Source organism: Capsicum annuum, chromosome 6 (genome assembly GCF_002878395.1).
Source record: "Capsicum annuum cultivar UCD-10X-F1 chromosome 6, UCD10Xv1.1, whole genome shotgun sequence".
Taxonomy (NCBI): Eukaryota; Viridiplantae; Streptophyta; class Magnoliopsida; order Solanales; family Solanaceae; genus Capsicum; species Capsicum annuum.
The window spans coordinates 188123112-188149739 of record NC_061116.1 but is presented as its reverse complement, the minus strand read 5'-3'; the positions used below and the strand labels follow the sequence as shown (position 1 = coordinate 188149739).

Genomic DNA, 26628 nt, shown 5'->3' with positions numbered 1-26628 from the left:
AGCCCTAAAGATAACTTTCCGCTACCCAATATTCATATCCTTGTTGATAATTGTGCTAAACATGAGACCCAATCTTTCGTGAATTGTTATGCCGGATATCGCCAGATCTTGATGGATGAAATAGATGAAGAAAAGACTGCTTTCACCACCCCGTGGGGTACTTATTGGTACAAGGTCATGTCATTTGGTTTAAAGAATGCGAGAGCTATGTAAATGAGAGCTATGACTACTATTTTTCATGACATGATGCACAAGGAAGTAGAAGTATATATTGATGATATCATTATCAAGTCCAAAACACAAGTCGATCATGTATATGACATGAGGAAATTCTTTGAAAGATTGCGAAAGTATAATCTTAAGCTCAATCTAGCCAAGTGTGCATTTGGAGTTCCATCCAAAAAACTTTTGGGTTTCATAATTAGCCACAGAGGTATTGAATTGGACCCCTCCAAGGTAAAATCCATTCAAGAATCGCCGCCTCCAAAGACTAAAACTGAGGTCATGAGTTTTCTTGGAAGGCTGAATTATATAAGCAGATTCATCGCTCAGCTCAGCACAACATGTGAACTGATATTTAAGTTGCTGAAAAAGGATGCTGCTATCCAATGGACAGATGAATGTCAAGAATCATTTGATAAGATTAAAGAATATTTGACAAATCCTCTAGTACTGGTCCTACCAGAACCTGGTAGGCCTTTATTTCTATATCTATCAGTGATGGACAATTCTTTTGGTTGTGTTTTAGGACAGCATGATATCACAGGAAAAAAGGAACAAGCAATCTATTATTTGATCAAAAAGTTCACGAGTTATGAGGTAAAATATACTCTTTTAGAAAAGACATGTTACGCCCTAACTTGGATTGCTCAGACTTTGAAGCAATATCTTTCCTCCTATACAACCTACCTCATATCTCGAATGGATCCTTTAAAGTATATTTTTCAAAAACCTATGCCCACAGGCAGATTAGCGAAGTGGCAGATTTTACTTATAGAATTCGACATTGTGTATGTTACTCGTACCGCTATGAAAGCACAAGCATTGACTGATCATTTGGCAGAGAACCCAGTTGACAATGATTTAAGCCTTTGCAAACTTACTTTCCTAATGAAGAAATTAATTCAATTAAGGAAGAAGTTCAAGATGATATGTATGCGTGGAAATTATATTTTGATGGGGCAGCCAATGTCAAAGGAGTAGGAATTGGGGCGGTTCTTGTCTCACCGACCGAGCGTCATCATCCCGCCATAGCACGACTTTGTTTCTTTTGTACTAATAACACAACAGAATATGAAGCTTGCATCATGGGGTTAAATCTGGCAATAAATCTGGATGTACACGAGCTAGTGGTGTTGGGAGATTCCAAATTGCTTATTCGACAAATTCAAGGCGAATGGGAAACAAGAGATATTAAGCTTATTCCATACAACAGTTCTTAGAGGACCTTAGCAAAAGGTTCATCCCAGATCCCACAATGAGCTGGCTGATGCCCTGGCTACCCTAGCTTCCATGCTCCCATACCCAGGAAATACGCATATTGACCCATTAGAGATACAGATACGAGATCAACATGGTTATTGCAATATAATTGATATAGAACCAGATAATGAACCCTGATACTATAATATCAAATACTTCCTAAAGTTAAAAGAATATCCAATATACACAAATGCAGATCAAAAAAGGACTATTAGGCGACTTGTTAATGGTTTCTTCTTAAGTGGGGAGATTCTGTACAAACGAACCCCAGACTTGAACTTGTTGAGATATGTTAATATTTAAGAAGCTGAAAAAATCATGAATGAGGTACATTCGAGGGTATGTGGTTCGCATATGAATGGCTATGTTTTAGCGAAGAAGATTTTACGGGCAGGATATTATTGGTTAACTATGGAGCAAGATTGCTTTTGCTTTGTTCACAAGTGTCATCAGTGTCAAATTCATGGTGATTTGATTCACTCGCCACCTTCAGAGCTGTATCCTATGTCTGCTCCTTGGCCATTCATTGCTTGGGGCATAGATGTAATCGGTCCAATAGAACCAAAAGCTTCTAATGGGCATCGATTCATACTGGTCTCTATTGACTATTTTACCAAATGGGTAGAAGCTGCTACTTTTAAATCAGTCACGAAGAAAATAGTAGTGGATTTTGTTCATTCCAACATCATATGTCGTTTTGGTATACCAAAGTCCATCATCACAGACAATGCAACCAATCTCAATAGTCATCTAATGAAGAAGGTTTGCGAGCGATTCAAGATTGTGCATCATCATTCTACCCCTTATCGTCCCAAAGCAAATGAAGTCGTTGAAGAAGCGAACAAGAATATTAAAAAGGTTCTTAGCAAAATGGTCCAAGGATCTCGACAGTGGCATGAGAAATTACCGTTTTCTCTTTTAGGATATCGTACAACTCTCCGTACATCGACAGGCATAACTCCTTATTTACTAGTCTATGGGACAGAAGCTGTGATACCCGCAGAAGTTGAAATTCCCTCACTTCATTGTTGAAGTCGAGATTGACGATACTGAATGGGTTAAGTCTAGACAAGAACAATTATCATTAATAGATGAAAAAAGGTTGACGATAGTTTGCTTTGGCCAATTATACCAGCAGAGGATGGCGCGAGCTTACAATAAGAAGGTACGTCTTAGAAAATTTGAGGTCGGCCAACTTGTTGTAAAATGCATCCTTCCACATCAAGAAGAGGCTAAAGGAAAGTTTGCTCCAAACTGGCAAGGTCCATACATAGTTAAACAAGTATTATCAAATGGAGCTTTGCAACTTGCGGATCTAGACGGAAAAATGATAGAAAAAGCTATCAATGCCGATTCAGTCAAAAGATATTATATTTGACACACTTGTGCTTAACACTCTCAAGTTGAGATGACGAAAGGCCATCATTCTACTTAACTAAATGTCATTAATCCCTTGTCAGCCCTTCGAGCTTTATTTACCTTTTCTTGCTTACCCTCTTTGGAGTTAAAAAAAAAACTTATGGGTGAAAACCCATGGAGACACCCATGAGATGATTCAAAAAAAAAAAAGATAATGCATTAGGATTGAACTATGTTCGACCTGATTCCTAAATGGATACGTAGGCAGCCCTATTTTGGGGTTCGGTCCGACAAAAAAAAGATGAGATATATATCCTATGGTCACTTTTATATGGCTCTTAAGTTGTAATTTATCCTAAAAATCCTTTTCCTTTTTTCCATTAAAGACCTTCTGATCAATTTTTGAGAATGTCAAGCCTTGTGTGCTATATATATATATATATATGAAAAAAAAAAAGTCTTGTAGGTGAAAACCCATGGAGGAACCATAAGATATCAAAAAAAAAATATCTTATTGGTAAAAACCCTCAGGGGCACCATAAGATAATGATGAAAGAGACAATCAAAATTAGAGAGGTCAACTGAGAAAATCCTAGAAGGAATAACTTTAGTCAAACAAAGTTTATTATGACAGGAAAAAGATCAAGAAGGATGATTTGATTTGATTGAAAGGTGCAGCCTAATTCGAGATTAGACAGTTTTGAAGGGTCAAATATCTACTCCAAATTGCGTGTCATGCGTTATTGAAGTCAATATACACCTCCAAATAAGCTTTCTTCCTTTACTGTTAGAAATATCTTCTATTCAAATATAATTCTTTTATTCATTCTTTTGATTTTTCCTTATTTCATTTTTACACGCTTTTTTTTATGCATAAGCCTTGCACCAAATGCAAAATAAAGAAAAACGTACAAAATTGATCATGGCTCCTAGTGAAATTGAGCAGAGATTATTGGGCGTACACAACCTTGAAAAGGACAGGGAGCCAGTTAAGATAAGTGTTACAAGTGAAGCATTTGAAAATGAAGAACAAAATCGTACTGAAACAAACAGAAATGCAATAGAATTTGAAAGATGAAGATTCAAGCTCACCAACCAATTAGTTGAATCAACCGTATCAAGTTGGGGGGAGAGATAAGGAAAATCTCTAAGGAATTCAAGGCCACAAACCAACTACCAATTTTAAAACTCACAATTTTTTTTTCTCTTCTTTGCTTGAACAGGGGCAAAGTAGTTTTGTGAAGTTATTGGGGAAAAACAAGTATAGCAAAGTTAAGTTTTCTTAAATTTTCTGTTTTGTTATACTCCTATAATTCTAAGTTCGTATCAATATAATAATAATAATAATAATAATAATAATAATAATAAAACCTCTCATATTCAAAACTGGGGTATTTTTTTTCTCTTCTAACCAAAAAAAAAATCCTAATTTTATTTCATCTTCATAGGGCGCCATCCCCTAGTTGACATTTTATTTATTTTCATAGGGCGCCATCCCCTAGTTGACATCTTAGGAAAAACCATTTCCTAATTTTTCTTATTCGTCTTCATAGGGTGTCATCCCCTAGTTGATATTTTATTTCGTCTGCATAGGGCGCCATCCCCTAGTTGACATTTCATTTTGTCTTCATAGGGTGCCATCCCCTAGTTAACATCTTAGGAAACACCATTTCCTAATTTTTCTTATCTGTCTTCATAGGGCACCATCCCCTAGTTGACATTTTATTTCATCTTCATCGGGCGCCATCCCCTAGTTGACATTTTATGTCGTCTTCATAGGGCGCCATCCCCTAGTTGACATCTTAGAAAACACCATTTCCTAATTTTTATTATCCGTCTTCATAGGGCGCCATCCCCTAGTGGACATTTTATTTCATTTTCATAGGGCGTCATCCCCTAGTTGACATTTTATTTCATCTTCATAGGGCGCCATCCCCTAGTTGACATCTTAGGAAACACCATTTCCTAATTTTTCTTATCCATCTTCATAGGGCGCCATTCCTTAGTGGACATTTTATTTCGTTTTCATAGGGCGCCATCCCCTAGTTGATGTTTTATTTCGTCTTCATAGGGCACCATCCCCTAGTTGACATCTTAGGAAACACCATTTCCTAATTTTTATTATTCATCTTCATAGGGCGCCATCGCCTAGTTAACATCTTATCTCATCTTCATAGGGCGTCATCAGCTAGTTGACATCTTATCTCATCTTCAGAGGGCGTCATCCCCTAGTTGACATCTTATCTCGTCTTTATAGGGCGTCATCCCCTAGTTGACATTTTATTCGTCTTCATAGGGCGCCATACCCTAGTTGACATCTTAGGAAAAACCATTTCCTAATTTTTTTCTTATCCGTCTTCATAGGGCGCCATCCTCTAGTTGACATTTTATTTCGTCTTCATAGGGCGCCATACCCTAGTTGATATTTTATTTCATCTTCATAGGGCGCCATCCCCTAGTTAACATCTTAGGAAACACCATTTCCTAATTTTTATTATTCATCTTCATAGGGCGTCATCGCCTAGTTAACATCTTATCTCATCTTCATAGGGCGTCATCCCCTAGTTGACATCTTATCTCATCTTCAGAGGGCGTCATCCCCTAGTTTACATCTTATCTCGTCTTTATAGGGCGTCATCCCCTAGTTGACATTTTATTTCGTCTTCATAGGGCACCATCCCCTAGTTGACATCTTACCTCGTCTTCATAGGGCGCCATCCCCTAGTTGACATCTTATCTTGTCTTAATAGGACGCCATCCCCTAGTTGACATCTTTTTCATCTTCATAGGGCGCCATCCCCTAGTTCGCATCTTATCTCATTTTCATAGGGCGTCATCCCCTAGTTGACATCTTATCTCGTCTTTATAGGGTGCTATCCCCTAGTTGACATTTTATTTCATCTTTGTAGGGCGTCATCCCCTAGTTGACATTTTAGGAAATAAACCTTCCTATTTTTCTTCTCTATGTCTTCATAGGGTATGAAAATCCCTAGTCGCATTTTAGAAGCAAAATTCCTAATTCTTTTTTCATGCATTCGCAAGGCATAACATCATTTAGTTGCATTATTGAGGACAAGAATCTTATTTTATTGCATACCTAGCTTTGATTTCTATCATTTTTATTTATTTATGTTTACATTATTGTGTAGTTTTTCTAATAACTCACAAAATTTTCCTAGTGCAAACTGGGGCAGAAAAATTTCTTTTGTTTTGTTTTCTTTTCTTTGATGGCTTGCAGGTTTTTCTGCAAAGCACATGTGTATTCAAGAATGAAATCCCATCTTCAGTCAGAATAAAGAAGAATGATCAGTTTGAAGATAGTTAGAGTCAGTTTTGTATCTGTAGCGGCCAAACATCTCAAGAGACATCTTTTTAGCTTCTACTCAGGAGAACAAGCATTCAAAAGTATTCTATGAACTGTACTTTGATAGAGTGTCAATGACTCAATCCAAGTTGCAAGTTCAAGTATCAAATCCTAACTTTAAGATCAAATCTTGAGATCAAGGTACCCACTAGAAGAAGATGAAGCGATACTGAGGATCCAAGAGGAAGATCTGAAGCAAAAGAATCAAGACAAATAGAATAGATAGGATCTTGTACTTTTATTTCTAGTTCCATTTTTTATGTAATAAAAGGAGCAACGAACCGGAAACTCGACGGGACCTCAGCTCGACTCTCCAATTTATCCATTCATTCCTACACCCATTTGAACTATACATGACCTGATTCTCGTATAACCCGGGATATGTAGGATGCCCAAAGCCAGGGCTCAGTCACACCTCTTTCCTACTTATTTATGTATTACTTTTGAATAAATGGTTAGGACAAAAATTAGTCATGTTTACATCTTTGCTTGAAAATTCTCCATATTTCCAAACAAAGAGGGACATTCTGTAAACACCTAATTTTTGACCAAACCTAATGTTTTTATATCATTTTAGTACTCAATTTTTTTTATTATTTTTATTTTTGGTCTAAATTAGATATTTTAAGTTTATCTTATTTTTACTAAATATGTTTTAGAATTTTTGAAAAACTACAAAAATAGAGTCACATTTTTTATATAAGTTCTTTTATTGTTTATTTATTTATTTTTAAGAAAAAGAAAATTTGGTAAACTATATTTTTTTCTTCTTTTAACTTTTAATAAATAATCTAGTGATATTAATACTCCATAATCATGTTTTAAGACTAATTATTTAACTTATATTTTATTGGTTTTAGATAAATTTTATTTTATTTTTTCTTTATTTTTATTTAAAACATTAATTTTAAAATAATTAAAAAGAAAAAGATAAAAGAAACCCTAAACTACTCCCCCACATACCCACTCCTCAAAACCACACCCTAAAGTCCCTCACACTAACCTTTCCCACGTCCCACTTTTTTCTGGAACACACACACACGACACAACTACATATATGTACTATTATATATTAACTCACAACACACTATAGAAGGGGGAGCAGATTACCTGGAAAAACAATAGAACAAAAAAAAAAGAGAAAAGAAAAAATAGGAAAACCAACCAATGCGTATGCCAAATCCAGCAAACAATTTTCTGCTATCTCACGTTCCAAAAAATAACAACCAATTAATCCCTTCAAGTTTTGAGGTTCCATCCGTGTTCTGAGCTCGTGGTTCGTTCATTTCTCTTATTGTAAATTAGTTTTCGCAAGAGGTAACCATTTACCTTTCTTTGTATAATGTATCAGTTCTAATATTATAAAGTGGTGTTGCTCTTACTTTACATTTGTGGTTGTAATACCAAAGTATTCAAATCTTTGTTATGGTTAAATTTGGAGTGAAATTTGATATAATATCTGATTATATGCTTGGATTCGGCGATCACAAAATATCGATATATTAGTGAACAAATTCTAACTATATGTTTTTTTTTAACTGAAAATTAAAAGGATAACACTCGGGGTTTCCCTTGCACTCTAGATATTTGTTCTACAAACGTTGGATATGTGTTTGCATGTGGCTTATAGAAATCATAACAAGGTTTTTATGAAAGGCATACCATAATTTGGTGTTCTCTTATACTAACATACATGTACAGTAGGTTTATTGTCTTTAGCATCTTGTACCAGTTGATTATTTCCTCTGTGGTAAACCGAATATTCATAATATTATCAACTTGATTAAAATTAAAAAAAAAAACAAGAAACAACAGTAAGTGGGAAAAAGTGAGAAGGGTAGAAAGAATAACATAAAACACGCTAAAAGAACCGGGGAGGCTAGGGAGTGAAGAAAAATAATACACAACAAATAAGAGACATTTTTAAAGATTGTGGTTTGGAGTGCGAGTGTTAAGCCCCCGGTTTGAGTTTCATCGATGTCGTTCTTGCTTCTATGTATTCAATCTATTTTATCACATAAGTTCTTATTTAGTTATTTTCTATTCAATTTCATTAACATTATTGTGAAACAAAGTATGAATAAATTATGTGAGTTTTTTATGTATTGATTAGTATGTAGAGATGATAACTTACATGACATTATCGTCAGTTGCATGTTTTAATTGTCCAAACACTTACATATATACTCCAAAATTTGGGAGTTGATAAAACTAATTATTGTTGGGCTAATAAACATTTTTATTCTTTTTAATTATTTGGGTCATTCGTGAATACCATTGTATCCATGCCGTTGTTAACTTCAATTAAGGCACTAATAATGTGATTGGATATAGGATGTTTAAAATGAAAACAGAATGCCTTACTATTTAAGAATTTAATTAATATTCAGCTACTATGTTTCAATCATAAATTAATGAAATGAAAAGAATGTGGCTAAAAATCATTATTAGTTAATGTTCCATTTTTTTTTAACTTTGGCTTTTAATGTGAACTTTTTTTCCTTTTCTTTACAAATATTAGACTATAAACTTAATTTGCTATCCTTGGCAGGAACACTTCAACCAATTCCAACTAACCTGTGATTCAATAAAATATCCTTTAAAAAGTTTAATGTACAAGAAAGGTTAATGAGAAAGTTGGAAAGCTTTGCAACCGATCATTCATTATAATAAAATTAACATACCAGTTAAAGTCGTTTGAACCGGGTTGGGTAGATTCTAATACTGTTAGGAGCTTATCTAGACTTGGAAAATGGGACGATCCATAAATGACTCAAAGGCAGGACAACTATATCAAAACTCGTGGTAAGACCGAAAAGTACTACTATCTGTAAGCCACACATCAATATAGTTTTAAATATATCCAAAAATAAATAAAAGCAGGATATAAGTCACTTTTAGGCTAACAAATATTATATATCCAAAAGATTAATTTAAGCCAGACGTAAGTTATTAAAGCGACTGTGCTAGAACCACGGGACTCGAGGGGTGCCTAACACCTTCCCCTCGGTCAACAGAATTCCTTATCCGGATTTCTAGTTCTCAGACCAAAAATAAAGAGTCATTTTATTTTGAATAGGGATTCAATAAGGTGACTTGGAACACCCAAACTCAATTCGAAGTGGCGACTCTGTAAAATAAATAATCCCTTTTCAAAACGTCACTTTAATAGGAAAAACCCATTTTCTCTAAAACCAACTTCCCTAGCGAGGTCGGATGCGGTAAAAATAGTGATGTGACAAACACAAACTTCTCTCATTAATCTCTAATACAAAGACACTAAATTATTTCTAGGACATCCCCTTTCAGGGACACTAATTGTAATTTCTGCTGACTCCCAAAGTCAACAACTTATGATAAACATTTTCATGTGCATAGACACCTACGCTTCTAAACACTTAACACTCCATCTTCAATTTCCTTAGGATACTATCATTACACCCTAAATCACATAACCTACAACTTAACAAAATTTGTGAAACTATACCAAAGGTGCATATTGCCTACCTATATCTCCTCAATTCAACTCTAAAGAGCATCATATAATAACTTTCCATACTTTCCCATACTACAAGATTCAAGAACTAAATCTAGGTACACAAAACGCTTATACACATAAAACTTTATCTAACAACCTGCTGCCTGTGTTCAACTCATTCATATATACTCGCGTTCTTATCCACTTAATGATTCAATCACAATTCATTGTTTTAACACTAGTCCTCATGTACATATATACCTCACGATTACCACTTAAGCTTTTCATAAATCATCAACCTAGGTCATTTCGCACATCACATCAAGCCTGATAATTAATTCCAACAAAACATGCATCATTAATCTTAAGCTATTATTCTCACCACTATACCCCACATCTAAAGTTCAAGCCTATTGTATATCCTTAATTATGCATCACCGGTAAAGCATGCCACATACTATACCAGTCCATCAAATTGGGAAATCACCCCAAATACTTCACTTCACTTAGCTACTACCTACTATTACAACCCTGCCATAACCTCACTATTACCACTCAAAATCTACTACATACCTTCTCACATGAGATACTAGTATACAACTACTAGAGAAAGGAAAATCAAGGGGGTAAAGTCACTAACTAAGAATAGACAATCTAAATTATAATATAACCTATTACAATCTTATCAACATATTCCACTTTCTCATATCATAGCTACTTACCCAAGCATACATCACAACAACCTTTGAAATTCCATATACAACAATGTGTCTATACTTACAACTTATTTACTATTCTAACCCTTTCTATTCCCAGCCTATAAGGGATTCATATAACAATTATCACTATCCACTCTAGGCTCCTTCCCTATTTTGTATAACTAATAATCGTAGCTATCCACTTTCTTCATAGACTACTATACAATCTACAAATATTGCTACAACATTAGTCACTTACTATAAAAAAAACAACCCATCCCTCAATCAAGGGTTATACAACTAAAACCAGCTTCTGTATGCAAAAATCACCCCCACTCAAACTTCTAACTTGTGACTTTATACAACTAACTTCTGGACCATCCTACTACCAATAGATCATGACACTTTAACATATACTACTACTTGGGTGGAAATACAGTTCCAATATTCTGCTACACATCATTACCCTTATACATCACATCCCCAACAAGAATTTTATTAAAGGAGACTGAATATACTCCATACCTCAGGCTCAACCGCATAACTGATACAGATAGGGGTATGTGCTTGAATCAACACACTTTAGAGCACTCATGGACTCCTCCCAAGTCCTCGTGCAATCTCATAACTTTATGGATAAATCAATCAGAAAGAACAACATCGTTGGGGGAGCTAGACACTTGGACTTGTATCGCCTCAACAATGAGGCATGGTCCATGAAATTAGAGTAAGGAAGGAATTTGGATAACTTTTTTATGGACGACTCTATAGCACGAAATAAAGTATGAAAGAATAAGAAACAACTCATAAATGCCCGATAGCCTCCTAATTATAAGTTGGTGCACAACACACCCATAAGCTAGACTCTACTAGACATGATTTCACAGATACCATAGGACCATGAACCGTTCTTTGATACTAAGTTTTTCACAATCAGAGTCGGGGCTGTAGCCGTAACGAGCATTTTGAACCATGAAGGCCCGGGTGCTCTTCTAAATCTGGTAATTATGCATAATATTCATATAGTATAAGAAAATTTGTGAAAAATAATACATGATGAAACCATGGTCAATCTCATAAACTTGAACAATTTAAAAAGGAAAATTCTGAATATTCTAAACATGTGACAACCGTCTATGAAATTTCTAACATTATATTAGCCATCATATGTCTGAGACAAATATGGGACAAGGCCCCCAGTAGACCATAAAAAAAGAAATAATGATATCTAAAAATATGGCCTTTCGGAAGAGAGAAGCTCACTAACTGCAACTTCTGACACACACAGATCTACTGCTGTATGGGACCACGAAATTGTGCCTCAGATCCTGAAATATATGGGGTCAATACAGATGTACTGGTACGTAGAGTAATCCAAAAATAAAATACAACTTTTATACAACATAGGTGAGAGCTTTTATAAATCACATTAACGCAAAATCATTTGAAAACACATGGGCATATTATAATGATTTTCAACAATAATCCAGCACTATAGAGCTAGATGGTACACCCTAAAATTTCATATTTTCACCAACTGCCAAATCTCGGTTGCCTCTAAGATTAAAGTACTAGTGAGGGAAGGACACACAAGATCACACAGCAGGGTGCCATAACCCCAATCAAGTCAATATGTCGTGGTTGGGCTTAAGATCACAAAGCATGGGCTCCTAATCATAGGTCCCGAGTTGGGATGACATAGTACTAGGTACGCAGGATCACATAGCAAGGTACCAAGTTCCCTTGTCGGTAAATCACGATTTCCAGCATAGAGTCATCTAACTCATGCATTCTTTGGGTAACCATCTAACTTAGATCAATCAAGCTTTAAGTTTCATATAAGGAAAACATGCATCATGCTCACAACATTCTTTTCCTCTTTTCATTCTAGGCAATTCCTCTGCAGGGTATCGACATACCCCGACTTGCAAGTCATCAGTACTACATCAATTCTCAAAACTTCTTACACAAATCATAGTATGAACACCAACAAGACTCCCATATACCAACATATGCATAATGATCATTAAGAAAGTAATAGTTAAGAAACTTCATCATTTATAAAGTAATACAATAATGGATATAAAACTCATGCTCTCAGTAGTTTAATAATAGTATCATCTGGAGTACATACAACATTATCATGGGGATTAGAAGATTTACAACTCATGTTCATAACACCTTTCAAAATTCAAATCACATGTCCACCATTTCAATAATTTAGATATATAAGCAAACAACCCCATGATCTTTCAATATTCTTCTCAAAACCATATCGCAATGCATGTTTTTTGTGTTAAAAATAAAACCCCACTTATAATTGCATACATACTTAAGTAATTATTAAAATCTTGTTTAAATTCGTATCAACCTTAGATTTTTTAGTTTGAAAGATGGAACCTGGATCTTGACTCTCCTTGAAGATCTACTCTTAGGAGGGTGAATTCTTGATCTATGGAAAGGACGGAAACTTAAATCTTGTTCTTGGAGTTTTTGAGAGGAAGATTGAATAAAAGGGGCAATTTATACTTCTTGGCGCTAAACTTGTATGTTATAGACAGATTTTGGGAGAGGAAAAATAACCAAAATGCCCCAAGACCCATTGAAAACTGAAATAGCATGTGAAATAGCTCCGTAAAGCGCAGGCCGACGGGTCACGTCAACATCGCATCGGCTTACTGCCTCACACGGAAAAGATCAAAACTTTTCGCCCGGTTATCGAATTTTGGCAAAATTGGTATCATTGGAAAGCTACTTCAATTATCTACAATTTGGTGGGTCTTGAGCTGCAAAATTCTATGTCTATCAAAAGTTATACACGTTCAAAGTAGACCTTTGTAGAATCGAATATCAAATTTTGGATGAATGAAAAGTTCTTTCCTCAACTTTATTTTAGGCCATTTCTATGAACATTTTTCACCTCATAATCACTTCATATACTAGGCGAAAGATCATGACACATGAATCTAAACATAAACCATAGAATTAGAGCTTACACACGTAGGAACGACGATTCAATTTTTAACTCAAAAATGCGGGGCGTTACATAGACACTCAAAAGATATAACCCTCTTTTGACTTCCACCTTATTAAAATATCGCTCACTCTAATTTTTTCTTCACTGACTATTTTTTTATTACAGTCCGTGAAATACCTCACTACTCTGTATATATGGTTTATCTCTCTGTTTTGGTGTGTTAAAATGAGCTGAAGCTGCCTCTATCTATAGGCAAAAACTGTCCACGTCGATGTCAGCGGTAACATCAAAAACACTATTGAAAATCAGATATTTACTTGACTTTTCTCTAGCTAATAATGTAAGTTTTGACAAAGTAAAAGTTATGGGCATACCGTAATTTTGGACTTTAATTTTCTGCTATGAATGATGAGGCTGGTCCCATAAATAAGAGAAGAAATGAAACTAAATTGCTCTCCATTGATTGATTGATCAGCAAATGAGAATGCTATTGGTGGTGGATGTTTTTCCATAATGCTATTGGTGGTGGATGTTTTTCCATGTAATTAATCTTGTTTTCTTCTAGTAAACGTCACAAAACCCCAAATGATTGCTGGTTAGAGTCTCTCTTCGTTGGCCTCAAAAAGTATAGTAATAAAAAAAAGAAAGCATTTTTAAACACCCGTGTCAACTTTGCACTACAATTTGTAATTAAAAAACAGAATAAAAAATTTTCAGCCATCGATATGTTTTTCGCATTAAAATAAAAATGAATGAAGAGAAGATCCAAAAACACTCTGAACAAACATGTAAAAGAAGAAATGGAAATATATTCAGTTTCATGTTAGATTCCATGAGTTGTCAAAACGGACTCGTCCAAACCTAACTTGCAACTTTCAGTACAAGGTACTTCTTTTCGAAAATTAAAATTAAACTTTAAAGATGTGTGTGTTTTAAGATTATATAATAGTTCAAAAAAATAAGATTGCACTTAAAGTCATGTTTTGTTCGGCATGAATTTTGAACAAGACATATTTACCAACTCGATATGATTTATGATCAATATGACGATAGGTAGATCTAGCAAATATTAATGTAAAACAAATTGGGATATTATTGATGTGGACCAACGACAATGATTTGAGAGGAGGAATAAATTTGATTATACATTTATACTAATTACATACTATACAAAATGGCCAGTGGAATATATTCTTCAATAATCTAACCTTTTAAATAAACCAATTGTGGATGTTATTCTTTACTTAAATTGCAAAGACAAAAGCAAGACAAATTTAAAAAGGCACCAAACTATAAGAAGATGAAAGCTTATTCTCAGCTCATTTTCATCATTTAGAGCCAGGGGCGGAGCTATATTTGTTTCTGGGGATTCATTCGACCCCCCTTCAATAAAAAATTATATTGTTTTTATACTATTTTTACATGGCTAAATTTTTTTTTATGCATATGTAGTAGAATTTACTTCTGAACCCCCTCAATGAAAATGCTCTGCCACTGTTTAGATCTCCAAACTTTGATTCGTTTTGGCAATTAAGTAGAGATCTTTCTTTTTCGCTGCACTTAATCCACTTTTCTCACTCATATGCAAGTCTTTTGAACTTGTTCCATGTGGAAGTTCCCAGTTAAAGTGGTAGAGGAGTCGAGCCAAAGGTTGTTTAACATTAGCTAAACCAAACTGCATTCCTTGACAAATCCTTTTTCCTGCGCCAAATGGGAGATACTCATAGTTATTTCCCAAATAGTCAATAGGAGAATTTTCAAATCTCTCTGGTATGAAACTCTCGGGATCATACCAAACTTCTGGATCTCTTCCCATTGCCCATGTATTGACTAGTGCAGTGGCCGTAGCAGGTATTGTATATCCATCAACGATTGTTTCTTCTCTGCATTCTCTGTGGACTATATTTGGAGCGTGTAGCCTTAATGTTTCTTTAATCACTAACTTTAGGTACGGCAAGTTATCAAGATCTTCTTCATCAAAGTCCGTTTTCTCTTTGAAGGCTTGTCGCACTCCACTTTGTGCCTTGACCATAATATCTGGATGTTTCATCAACTCAGACATTGCCCAAATAATAGTTGTAGATGAAGTTTCAATCCCACCAGTAAACATGTCCTGCATCAACAAATAAATAAATAAATAAATAAGACAATGGCTTAATGTGAATAGCTCTAAACTAAAGAGATCGATGGATCTTGAGTCTAACTCAACCCCAAAAGCTAGTCATAGAATGAGAATCATCCAAATCAAGATACGAAACCAACTGCATATCAATGTGGGACTCACAACACTCCCTTGCACGTCCAAACCCCATTAACTGAAGCATAGACTATATAATATGGAGGCCAACATCGGTGGCAAAGAACTGACATGAGACCTGGCTCTAATATCATGAAAGAAATGAATCTTGAGTCTAACTCAAATCCTAAAGCTAACTCATATGGTGAGGATTGTCTAAGTCCGTATAAGAAGACCAATTACATATATCCCTTTTTCCAATGTAGGACTCTTAACAAAAATGGAAATACAAGGAAACCAAAGATTAAGAGATCGGGGCAAATTATTTTACCAAAATCACATCTTTTATGTTGTCATTGGTAACTGGGAATTGAAGTTGATCATTCTCCTTGATTCTTAGGAAAACATCAACTAAATCTTCACCTCCATACGCACCATTACCCTTTGTCCCCATTGCTCGATTCTTAATATGTTCATTAATAATGCTCTCCAATACTGAATCAACGTTTTGCTGCATCTTTACCAATTTCGACTTTGCAACACTCTTTTTGTAAAGTAACTTCCACGAAGGGAAGAAATCACCCACATCAAATCCTCCTACTAAAATCAACGCATCTTTCATCAAATTTATTAGCTCATCTCGATCCCTGCATAATTTTTCAAACACCAATCGGCATGTCACAGAGCTCGTGAACCTAACAATTCTTTCCGTCATTTTCACTTCACAGGTACACCCGCAAGAATCAATTGATGAGAGGACATTCAAGAGCTCATCCTTTTGAATTGAGCTAAATGACTTGACCATCTTTGCACTTAGAAGTTCCGTTGTGCAAATTTTGCGCATCTGTTTCCAGTAGTCACCATATTCAGCGAAGGCAATGCCTTTATTATTGTACATTACAATATCAGTGGATGTAAACTGTGGCCTACTAGCAAAGGCGAGATCATAAGTTTTTAAAACTTGTTTCGACGTAGAAGGTGATGATATTGTTGATTTTATGTTTCAATAAATTTTGAAACAAATACAATACATCGGTTAAAGATTTTTAAGAGTTATGTTTCAATTAATTTTGAAACAAATGCATCACTTTAAAGTTTTGAGTTACAAAGAAAATGAATTTGACAAATTCATAATTGATAAGTTTTGAGTTACAAAGGAAATTTATTTGACAAATTCATTATTCATTAAGTTTTATGTTATATGTTCTTGAAAGAATGACATTTTTTGTTTTAAAACATACATGAACCTATTAACCATTACTTAATTAATATACTTCTCATGCATGAAACTTTCATCCTATAAATATTGTTTTTTTTGTTTGAAAAGACAAGCACTCAAAACTACTTTCCCCTTGAAAAACACTTGAGAGACATTGATCAAATGGTGAAATCACCAATTCAAGAATAGAAGAGCAACATTCTTGAATGCTACTTGTTTTGTGGCTTAGTTGAATCTCGAAGATAGAGTTGTCACTTGTTCTTCCGTTTGCTTGTGGGAGAGACTCCAACTATCTTTAAGAAGTGTATTATCGTGCCTCTAAGCCAAGCAAGTTTTATTTTGAATTTCTTGTACAATTATCATTATTGTTCTAACAATTTGAAGATAGTTGTCTCTATGGCTTCTACATCAATATCAAATAGTATTCCATCTTTGCCTAATTCTAATTTTGAAATATTTGATGGCAAAGACTTTCCTAGATGGCGTGGAAAGATGGAATTCTTTTTAAAACGATTAAAGTTGGCATATGTTCTTGAAGAACCCTGTCCTAATGCTCCTGGTTCTGAGGTAGCATCTGACGAGGCTACTTTGATTAAAGAACAAATTGCCCAATGGCAATATGATGATTATTTGTGCAAGAATTATATTCTTGCAGGAATGTCTAACAAATATTATGATCAATATTATGTTAAATGCAAATATGCTAAAGAGATATGGAACACTCTTCAAGCTATTTATTTAGCCGAAGAGGCGAGTTCTAAGAAATTTCTCGTTTCAAATTATATGGAGTTCAAAATGGTTGATGATAAGTCAATCACTGAATAAGTACAAGAATTCCAACTTATAGCTAATAAATTGCTATATCTGGAATTTCTCTTGATGAAAACTTTCATGTTGGTGCTATTGTCTCAAAACTTCCTCCATCTTGGAAAGAGTACCGAAGCAAACTCTTACACATAAATGAAGATTTGACTCTTGAACAATTGTTGCAACACTTGCAAATTGAACAAAAGACACGATGGAGCGATAATAATAGTTTGAAGGAAGCTGCCATGAAAGCTCATATGATTGAAGAAAAATCAAACAAGAAGGAACCTAAAAATAAGAATTTGTTAAAGGCAAAAAAAACTACAAATTTCAAGTGTAATGGTGCCAATTTTAAATCTGGTGAATGCTATCATTGTCACAAAGTTGGTCACTATGCGCGTGATTGTAGAATTCTCAAAGCCGAAAAGAAAAAAGAAAAAGCAAATAAAAATAAAAAAGATGATCTTGTGGCAATGGTCACAGAAGCATTTATAGCGGAAGATCAAGTGGAATGGTGGATAGATACTGGCGCAACTTGTCACATATCAGGTAACCAAAATTCTTTCAAGACTTATGAATTAGTGGGGGATGGTAAAATTGTACATATGGAAAACTCCTCCTCTACTAAAGTTGTGGAAAAAGAAACTGTTGAACTGGAGTTTACTTCCGGGAAGATAGTTACATTGATGGATGTATTGCATGTTCCTGAGATTCGAAAGAACTTGGTGTCAGGCACGCTTCTTTTGAAGCATGGTTTTAAAATGGTTTGTGAGGCAGATAAGTTTATTTTATCTAAAAATGGCTTGTTTATTGGAAAAGGTTATGTTGCAAATGGAATGTTTAAACTCAATATTGAAAATGAAAATATTTCTGCTTATCTTGTGGAGTCTCTGGACTTATGGCATGAACGTCTAGGACATGTGAATTTTAGATCCATTCAACTTATGGTGAATAATGGATTAATCAAAGATTGTGGAAAGAATCATACTACTAAGTGTCTTACTTGTAGTAAATGCAAGATTACTAAGAAGCCCTTTAAGACAGTTGAAAGGACTTCCATACTTTTGCAATTAATCCACACTGATATTTGTGAGATGAATTATTTGTCACGTCATGGAAAGAAGTATTTTATCACTTTTATTGATGACTACTCAATATATAATTATGTCTTTCCATTGAAAACAAAAGATAAAACATTTGAGACTTTCAAAGCATATAAAACAGAAGTTGAAAATAAATTGAGTGTGAAAATTAAGTCAATTAGGTCTGATAGAGGTGGATAGTACTTAAAGTCAGATTTTATTGATTTTTGTGAGAGAGAAGGCATTGAAAAACAATTGACCATGTCCTATACACCACAACAAAATGGTGTAGCAGAAAGAAAAAATAAGACTTTCATAGAAATGGTTAATTCTATGCTTTATAGATCTAGTATATCTGAAAATTTGTGGACTGAAGCTTTGCTTTCAGCATGTCATATTTTGAATAGAATTACTTTCAGGAATTATGATGCATCTCTGTATGAACTTTGAAATAATCGAAAATCAAATATAAATTATTTTAAAGTATGGGGTTGCTTGGCTCATGTTCGATTACCAAATCAACATTTAACCAAGATTGGCTATAGATGAGTAGATTATGTGTTTATTGGTTATTCACAAACTAGTAAGTCTTATAGATTTTTAAATCTTAAGACCCCAAGTCCTCACACAATTATTGAATCTTTACATGCTAACTTTTTTAAGCATATATATCACAAGAAAAAAGATTCTTTTGAACAAGATTCAAGTTCTTCTATTTATCCTCTTGAAAGGAAAATAGTTGAGCCATTGGAAGAAAGTCAACCAAGACGTAGTTCAAGATTAGCCAAATCAAAAGACTTTGGACCTGATTTTCAAGCTTATTTGGTTGAAAAGGATCATGAAAGTTATGCTGAAGCTATGTCTTCACATGATGCCCCATTTTGTCGTGAAGCCATTGATGATGAAATGCATTCTATATTATCTAATAATACATGGATATTGTCAGATCTTCCTCCTGGATGTAAACCAATTGGTTGCCGATGAATTTTTAGGAAGAAAATGAAATTCGATGGTACTTTAGATAAGTACAAAGCCCGTTTGGTAGCTAAAGGCTTTACTCAATTGAAAGATATTAATTATTTTGATACTTTTGCACCTGTATCTCGGATGACCTCTATTCGTCTCTTGATTGCTCTAGCAACAATTCATGGTATTGTGATTCATCGTATGGATGTGAAAACTGCATTCCTGAATGGAGATCTAGACGAAGAAGTCTACATGAAACAACCAGAAGGATTTATCAATCCTAGTCAAGAATGTAAAGTTTGTAAACTTCTTAAATCTCTTTATGGATTAAAAAAAAGCTCCAAAACAATGGCACGATAAATTTAGAAAAGTTATGATTTCTAATAGCTACTTAATCAATGGTGGATATATCTGCATATTTAGTAAATTTTAAGAAAATTCTAGTGTTATAATATGTCTTTATATTGATGACAGTTGATCTTTGGAACTGATATCAAAAGAGTCAAACATTCAAAATATTTTCTTGCTTCTTAGTTTGAAATGAAAGATCTTGGAGAAGCTGATGTAATTTTAGGCATCAAAATTGTAAGATCGAAAAATGGTTTGACTCTTACTCAATCAAGTTATATTGAGAAGGTTCTAAAGAGGTTTGGTCATTTTGACGACAAGACTGCTCCTACACTATTTGATCCTAGCATCAAATTAGTGCGAAACTCTGGTGATATTCTTGATCAATTGACATATTCTCAAATTGTTGGGAGTCTTATGTATGTTATGCATTGTACCAGGCCAGATATTGGTTATGCTGTAGGAACTTTGAGTAAATTTACTGGTAGCCCTGGAGTTGAGCATTGGAATACCTTAATTCATGTTTTAAGGTATCTGAAGGGTACAATTAATGTTGGCCTGCATTATTCTACCTTTCCAGCAGTTCTTGAAGGCTATAGTGATGCTACTTGGAATTTTGATCCGAATGATTCTAAATCTATACCTACTTGGATTTTCACTTTGGCTGGAGCAGCAATATCTTGGAGATCAAAGAAGAAGACATGTATTACTCACTCAACCATGGAGTCAGAATTTATCGCTATGTCTTCTGCTGGAGAAGAAGCTGATTGGCTGCGGAGTATGCTTATAGATATTCTATTATGGGGCAAGCCAATACCACCTTTGACTATATATTGTGATAATAAAACTACTATATTTCGGGCTTCAAGTGATTGTTACAATGGCAAGTCAAGACAAGTTCATCTCAAACACAATCATGTGAGAATATTATTAGAGGATGGCATAACATCGCTTCAATATGTGAAGTCCAAACTCAATTTAGCAGATCTTTTGTCTAAAGGGTTAGGCAAGGAATTAGTGGTACAAACTTGTAATGGGATGGGAATAAAGCCTGTTGTAGATTGATTGTAATTTATGGTAACCCTACCTAATGATGTAATCTTAGGTTCAAAGGGAAAAACAAGTAAAGTTACAATTGTGAAGCACATCAATAAAATTTCTTTTTTCCCTAGAGAGTGAGTAGATGTGCATAAGTTGAGATTTATTCTCTTAATAAATCTACAAGACTGATATCAATTGGAATAAATAATAACACTCTTCATAGATTTGACAGTATTCCTACAAAAGAAAAGAATAGATTATATTCTCTTATTAAGTCTATACACAGATTTCGGTTGGAGTGTGTAGGAACACTCTTGATAGATTTACTGATACTTTGTTGTAAAGAAGGATGAGACTAATTTCTCTTAATGAAATTCATAGACTACTTATTCGGAGTATGCAAAGTTACTCTTGATGAATTCACCGCACTAAGTGCGAAGTGGAGGCCGCTTCAATAAGATTTTTACAGGGAAATCTTAAAGCACTTAGCTAAAAGGATTCGGAACACATGGCCGTAAGGTGTCAAAAGATTTTGATTTTCACCGGAACATAGCAATATGCGTGGAGTATTTTTCTACTTCATTAAATGAACCACTTAGTTCAAGATTTGTTCACTAAGTAGTCAATGATTTAGAAAGTCTTCACTAGCTAATGGTTCAAGTCCAAAAGACACCATTATTGATGCATGTTGCTAGATTGATGTCTCAAATGAATTTTTCTTTTTTTTAAAGATAAAATTTCTTGAAACAAGTGGGGGATTGTTGATTTTATGTTTCAATAAATTTTGAAACAAATACATGGGTTAAAGATTTTTAAGAGTTATGTTTCAATTAGTTTTGAAACAAATGCATCACTTAAAGTTTTGAGTTACAAAGGAAATAAATTTGACAAATTCATTATTCATAAGTTTTGAGTTACAAAGGAAATTTATTTGACAAATTCATTATTCATTAAGTTTTACGTTATAGGTTCTTGAAAGAATGACATTTTTTGTTTTAAAACATACATGAACCTATTAACTATTACTTAATTAATATACTTCTCATGCATGAAACTTTCATCCTATAAATATTGTTTTTTTTGTTTGAAAAAACAAGCACTCAAAACTACTTTCCCCTTGAAAAACACTTGAGAGACATTGATCAAATGGTGAAATCACCAATTCAAGAATAGAAGAGCAACATTCTTGAATGCTACTTGTTTTGTGGCTTAGTTGAATCTCGAAGATAGAGTTGTCACTTGTTCTTCCGTTTGCTTGTGGGAGAGACTCCAACTATCTTTAAGAAGTGTATTATCGTGCCTCTAAGCCAAGCAAGTTTTATTTTAAATTTCTTATACAATTATCATTATAGTTCTAACAGATATGATCACGGTAGGAACTTCCCCTAGTTCCAAGTACATGACAGGGCCATAATTTCGAGCTAGATCTCTAAAAATACGATGTGGATTATGTCCACTAATCAAGTGATGCAAGCTCCCAGTGAGTGGGAGTCTCCATGGAGCTGGAGGTAACTTTTGTTTTTGGCTTCTCCATTTTCTAACTCTAATAAAAATGGAGGAGAATAAGAGGAGAAATGAAACTAAATTGATCTCCATTGATTGATTGCTCAGAAAATGAGAATGCTATTGGTGGTGGATGTTTTTTCAAGTCACTAATCTAATTATCTTTTTTATAGTACTGTCACAAAACCCCAAATGATAGCTTGTTTGAGTCTCTGTTCCTTAATTCGTTGGCCTCAAAAAGTAGTTGTAGTAATAAAAAAAGAGCGCATTTTTAACCACGTGTGTCAACTTTACACTACTATTTGTAATTAAAAACAGAATAAAAAAATTTCAGCCATCAACATGTTTTTCGCAATAAAATTAAAATGAAAGGAAAGAAGATCCAAAAACACTCGGAACAAACATGTAAAAGACGAAATGTAAATATTATATGAAAAGGGAATTCAATTCCATGTCAGTTTTCATGAGCTATCAAAACGAACTCGTCCAACCTAACCTTCAACTTCAAAAGTGTAAGGTACTTCTTTTCAGAAATTAAAATTAAACTCAAAAAATCGTATGCGTTTTAAGAATATATAATAGTGAAAAAATTAAGATTGCACTTAAAGTCATGTTTAGTTCAGCATGAATTTTGAACAAGACATATTTACCAATTCGATATGATTTATGAATAATATGAAGATAGGTAGATCTAACAAATATTAATGTACACAAATTGGGATATTGATGTGGACCAAAGACAATGATCTCTGAGAGAAGAGAAACAAATTTGATTATACATTTATACTTTTACATACTACACAAAATGGCGGGTGGAATATATTCTTCAATAATCTAACCTTTTAAATCAAAACTCTATAACCAATTGTGGATGTTATTCTTTACTTAAACTGCAAGACAAAAGCAAGACAGAGAAAAAAGGCACCAAACTAAAGAAGTTGATGAAAGCTTATTCTCAGCTCATTTTCATCATTTAGAGCATGACGTCCAAACTTTGATTCGTTTTGGCAATTAAGTAGAGATCTTTCTCTTTCGCTGCACTTAATCCACTTTTCTCACTCATATCCAAGTCTTTTGGACTTGTTCCATATGGAAGTTCCCAGTTAAAGTGGTAGAGGAGTCGAGCCAAAGGTTGTTTAACATTAGCTAAACCAAACTGCATGCCTGGACAAATCCTTTTTCCTGCGCCAAATGGGAGATACTCATAGTTATTTCCCAGATAGTCAATAGGAGAATTTTCAAATCTCTCTGGTATGAAACTCTCGGGACCATCCCAAACTTCTGGATCTCTTCCCATTGCCCATGTATTGACTAGTACCGTGGCCTTAGCAGGTATTGTATATCCATCAATGATTGTTTCTTCTCTGCATTCTCTGTGGACTATACTTGGAGCGTGTAGCCTTAATGTTTCTTTAATCACTAACTTGAGATACGGCAAGTTATCAAGATCTTCTTCATCAAAGTCCATTTTCTCTTTGAAGGCTTGTCTCACTTCACTTTGTGCCTTGTCCATAATATTTGGATGTTTCATCAATTCTGACAATGCCCAAATAATAGCTGTAGATGAAGTTTCAGTCCCAGCGGTAAACATGTCCTGCATCAACAAATAAATAAATAAGACAATGGTTTAATGTGAATTGCTCTAAACTAATTAAAGAGATAGGCGGATCTTAGGTCTAACTCAACCCCAAAAGCTAGTCATAGAGTGAAAATTATCCAAGTCAATATAAGAAACCAACTGTATATCGATGTGGAACTCTTAGCACTCCCCTGCACGTTCAGACCCCGTTAACTGCAGCGTGGACAATATAATATGGAGGAAAACAAGGTGAACTGAGATGGGGCTTGACTCGATAAAATGATCGAAATGGATCTTGAGCCTAACTCAACTCCTAAAGCTAACTCATATGGTGAGGATTGTCTAAGTCCGTATAAGAAGACCAATTACATATATCCCTTTTTTCGATGTAGGACTCTTTAACGAAAATGGATATACAAGGAAACCAAAGATTTAGAGATGGGGGTAAATTATTTTACCAAAATCACAGCTTTTATGTTGTCATTGGTAATTGGAAATTGAAGTTGATCATTCTCCTTGATTCTTAGGAAAACATCAACTAAATCTTCACCTCCATACGCACCATTACCCTTTGTCCCCATTGCTCGATTCTTAATATGCTCATTAACAATGCTCTCCAAAACTGAATCAACGTTTTGATGCATCTTTACCAATTTCGACTTTGCACCACTCATCTTGTAAAGTAACTTCCACGAAGGGAAGAAATCACCCACATCAAATCCTCCTACTAAAAACAACGCATCTTTCATCAAATTTATCAACTCATCTCGGTCTCTGCACAATTTTCCAAACACCAATCGACATGTCACTGAGCTTGTGAACCGAACAATTATTTCCGTCATGTTCACTTCACAGCTACCCCCAACGGAATCAATAGATGAGAGGATACTCGAGAGCTCATCCTTTCGAATTGAGCTAAATGACTTGACCATCTTCGCACTTAGAAGTTCCATTATGCAAATTTTGCGCATCTGTTTCCAGTAGTCACCATATTCAGCGAACGCAATATCTTTATTATTGTACATTACAATATCAGTGGATGTAAACTGTGGCCTACTAGCAAAGGCGAGATCATGAGTTTTTAAAACTTGTTTCGACGTAGAAGGTGATGATATGATCACGGTAGGAACTTCCCCTAGTTCCAAGTACATGACAGGGCCATATTTTCGAGCTAGATCTCTAAAAATACGATGTGGATTATGTCCACTAATCAAGTGATGCAAACTCCCAATGAGTGGGAGTCTCCATGGACCTGGAGGTAACTTTTGTTTTTGGCTTCTCCATTTTCTAACTATGATAAAAATGGATGAGAATAAGAGGATAAATGAAACTAAATTGATCTCCATTGATCGATGAATAAGGAAATTAGGATGCTACTGGTGGTGGATGTTTTTTTTTTTTCCTTTTTCCAGGTAATTCTAGCTTCCTTTTATAGTGTCACAATCCCAAAATGACATCTAGAAGTCTTGAATATTGTTAGTACTAACTTATAAATAGTAGTACCATGTTGCACTAAATAAATTAAAGTTGTTATGTGCAAGGTATTTGTTCAAAGAATGAGTATCTCCGTCATTCCTAATATAGTTTTTAATATTAGTTCATTATCCACATTTCATAATCTTAGAAGCTAAATAGAGCTAGGTGTAAAATCTTTCTCCGATGGCCAGTCATGTTCAAGTTTTGGTATAACCATGTTGTAATAAAAAATAAAAAAAATAAAAATAAAAAATAAAAAAATAGTAAATAAGTAAATATGTATATATATGAAAAAACCATGTGGTCAATTTTGCATACATCATCTCTGATGCATTCGACTCTAATAGTAATTTTTGCACTATTTTTGCACTATTTTGACTGCACTACAAGTTATATATTATATTCTTTGTCTAAAATCTAAATACAACTAGTAATAAAAAAGAGAACAAAATTATTACGGCCATCGACCTGTGGATCTAGACAACTTATAAAAGTAAAATGAATGGAAAAAAAAATCCGAAGACGCTTGGACCAAACACAGACAAAGAAAAATAAATTATTTCACACCACTAAAAGGTAGTTATTTTCTAGAGGAAATTGTCAGTGGCTATTTTACAGATAATTTGATTGATTTAATGAGAAATAAAAAAAATAATAGTGTTTTCGCACAAAAATATTAAGAAGCTTCTCATATTTCAATGAAAATCTGTTTCCCATGTATTTTCTAGTGAGATGATTGGATAGAAATAATGATAGAAAAACAGAAAATATATAAAATCACCCCTAAACTTGTCACCACTACTTAATTTAGCAATTTAACTTTACATATGTTTAAATACCTAAATAATTTATAAATATATTAAATATCACCTCAATAATATAATATGACTCTCACAATAGAGAGTGCATTACACGTGCTACATCAGTACCACTTCATTACCATGTCAGAATCAGGTCAAAAATTATTTTAGTTTTGATTTTTATTTTTCCCCTCCCCTCCTCCCTCTCCCGTG

At 34.3% G+C, this 26628-nt stretch overlaps 3 protein-coding genes across 3 annotated transcripts; 1 reads left to right on the top strand and 2 right to left on the bottom strand.

Moving 5' to 3' along the window:
• Positions 1–1836: 1836 nt before the first annotated feature.
• Positions 1837–6166, top strand: LOC124899570. The gene is made up of 4 exons (XM_047414481.1): positions 1837–2076; positions 2194–2340; positions 2486–2647; positions 6080–6166. The coding sequence occupies exons 1-4, from the start codon at positions 1837–1839 to the stop codon at positions 6164–6166; spliced, it is 636 nt and encodes a 211-aa protein (XP_047270437.1).
• Positions 6167–14856: 8690 nt separating this feature from the next.
• On the bottom strand, positions 14857–22653 carry LOC124899569 (cytochrome P450 71D7-like). The gene is made up of 3 exons (XM_047414480.1): positions 22424–22653; positions 15926–16583; positions 14857–15471 (listed from the first exon to the last, which is right to left on the bottom strand). The coding sequence occupies exons 1-3, from the start codon at positions 22651–22653 to the stop codon at positions 14857–14859; spliced, it is 1503 nt and encodes a 500-aa protein (XP_047270436.1).
• A 657-nt stretch (positions 22654–23310) lies between these two features.
• Positions 23311–25685, bottom strand: LOC107874858 (cytochrome P450 71D7). The gene is made up of 2 exons (XM_016721573.2): positions 24598–25685; positions 23311–24154 (listed from the first exon to the last, which is right to left on the bottom strand). The coding sequence occupies exons 1-2, from the start codon at positions 25483–25485 to the stop codon at positions 23534–23536; spliced, it is 1509 nt and encodes a 502-aa protein (XP_016577059.2). The 5' UTR covers positions 25486–25685; the 3' UTR covers positions 23311–23533.
• Between the last annotated feature and the right edge of the window lie 943 nt (positions 25686–26628).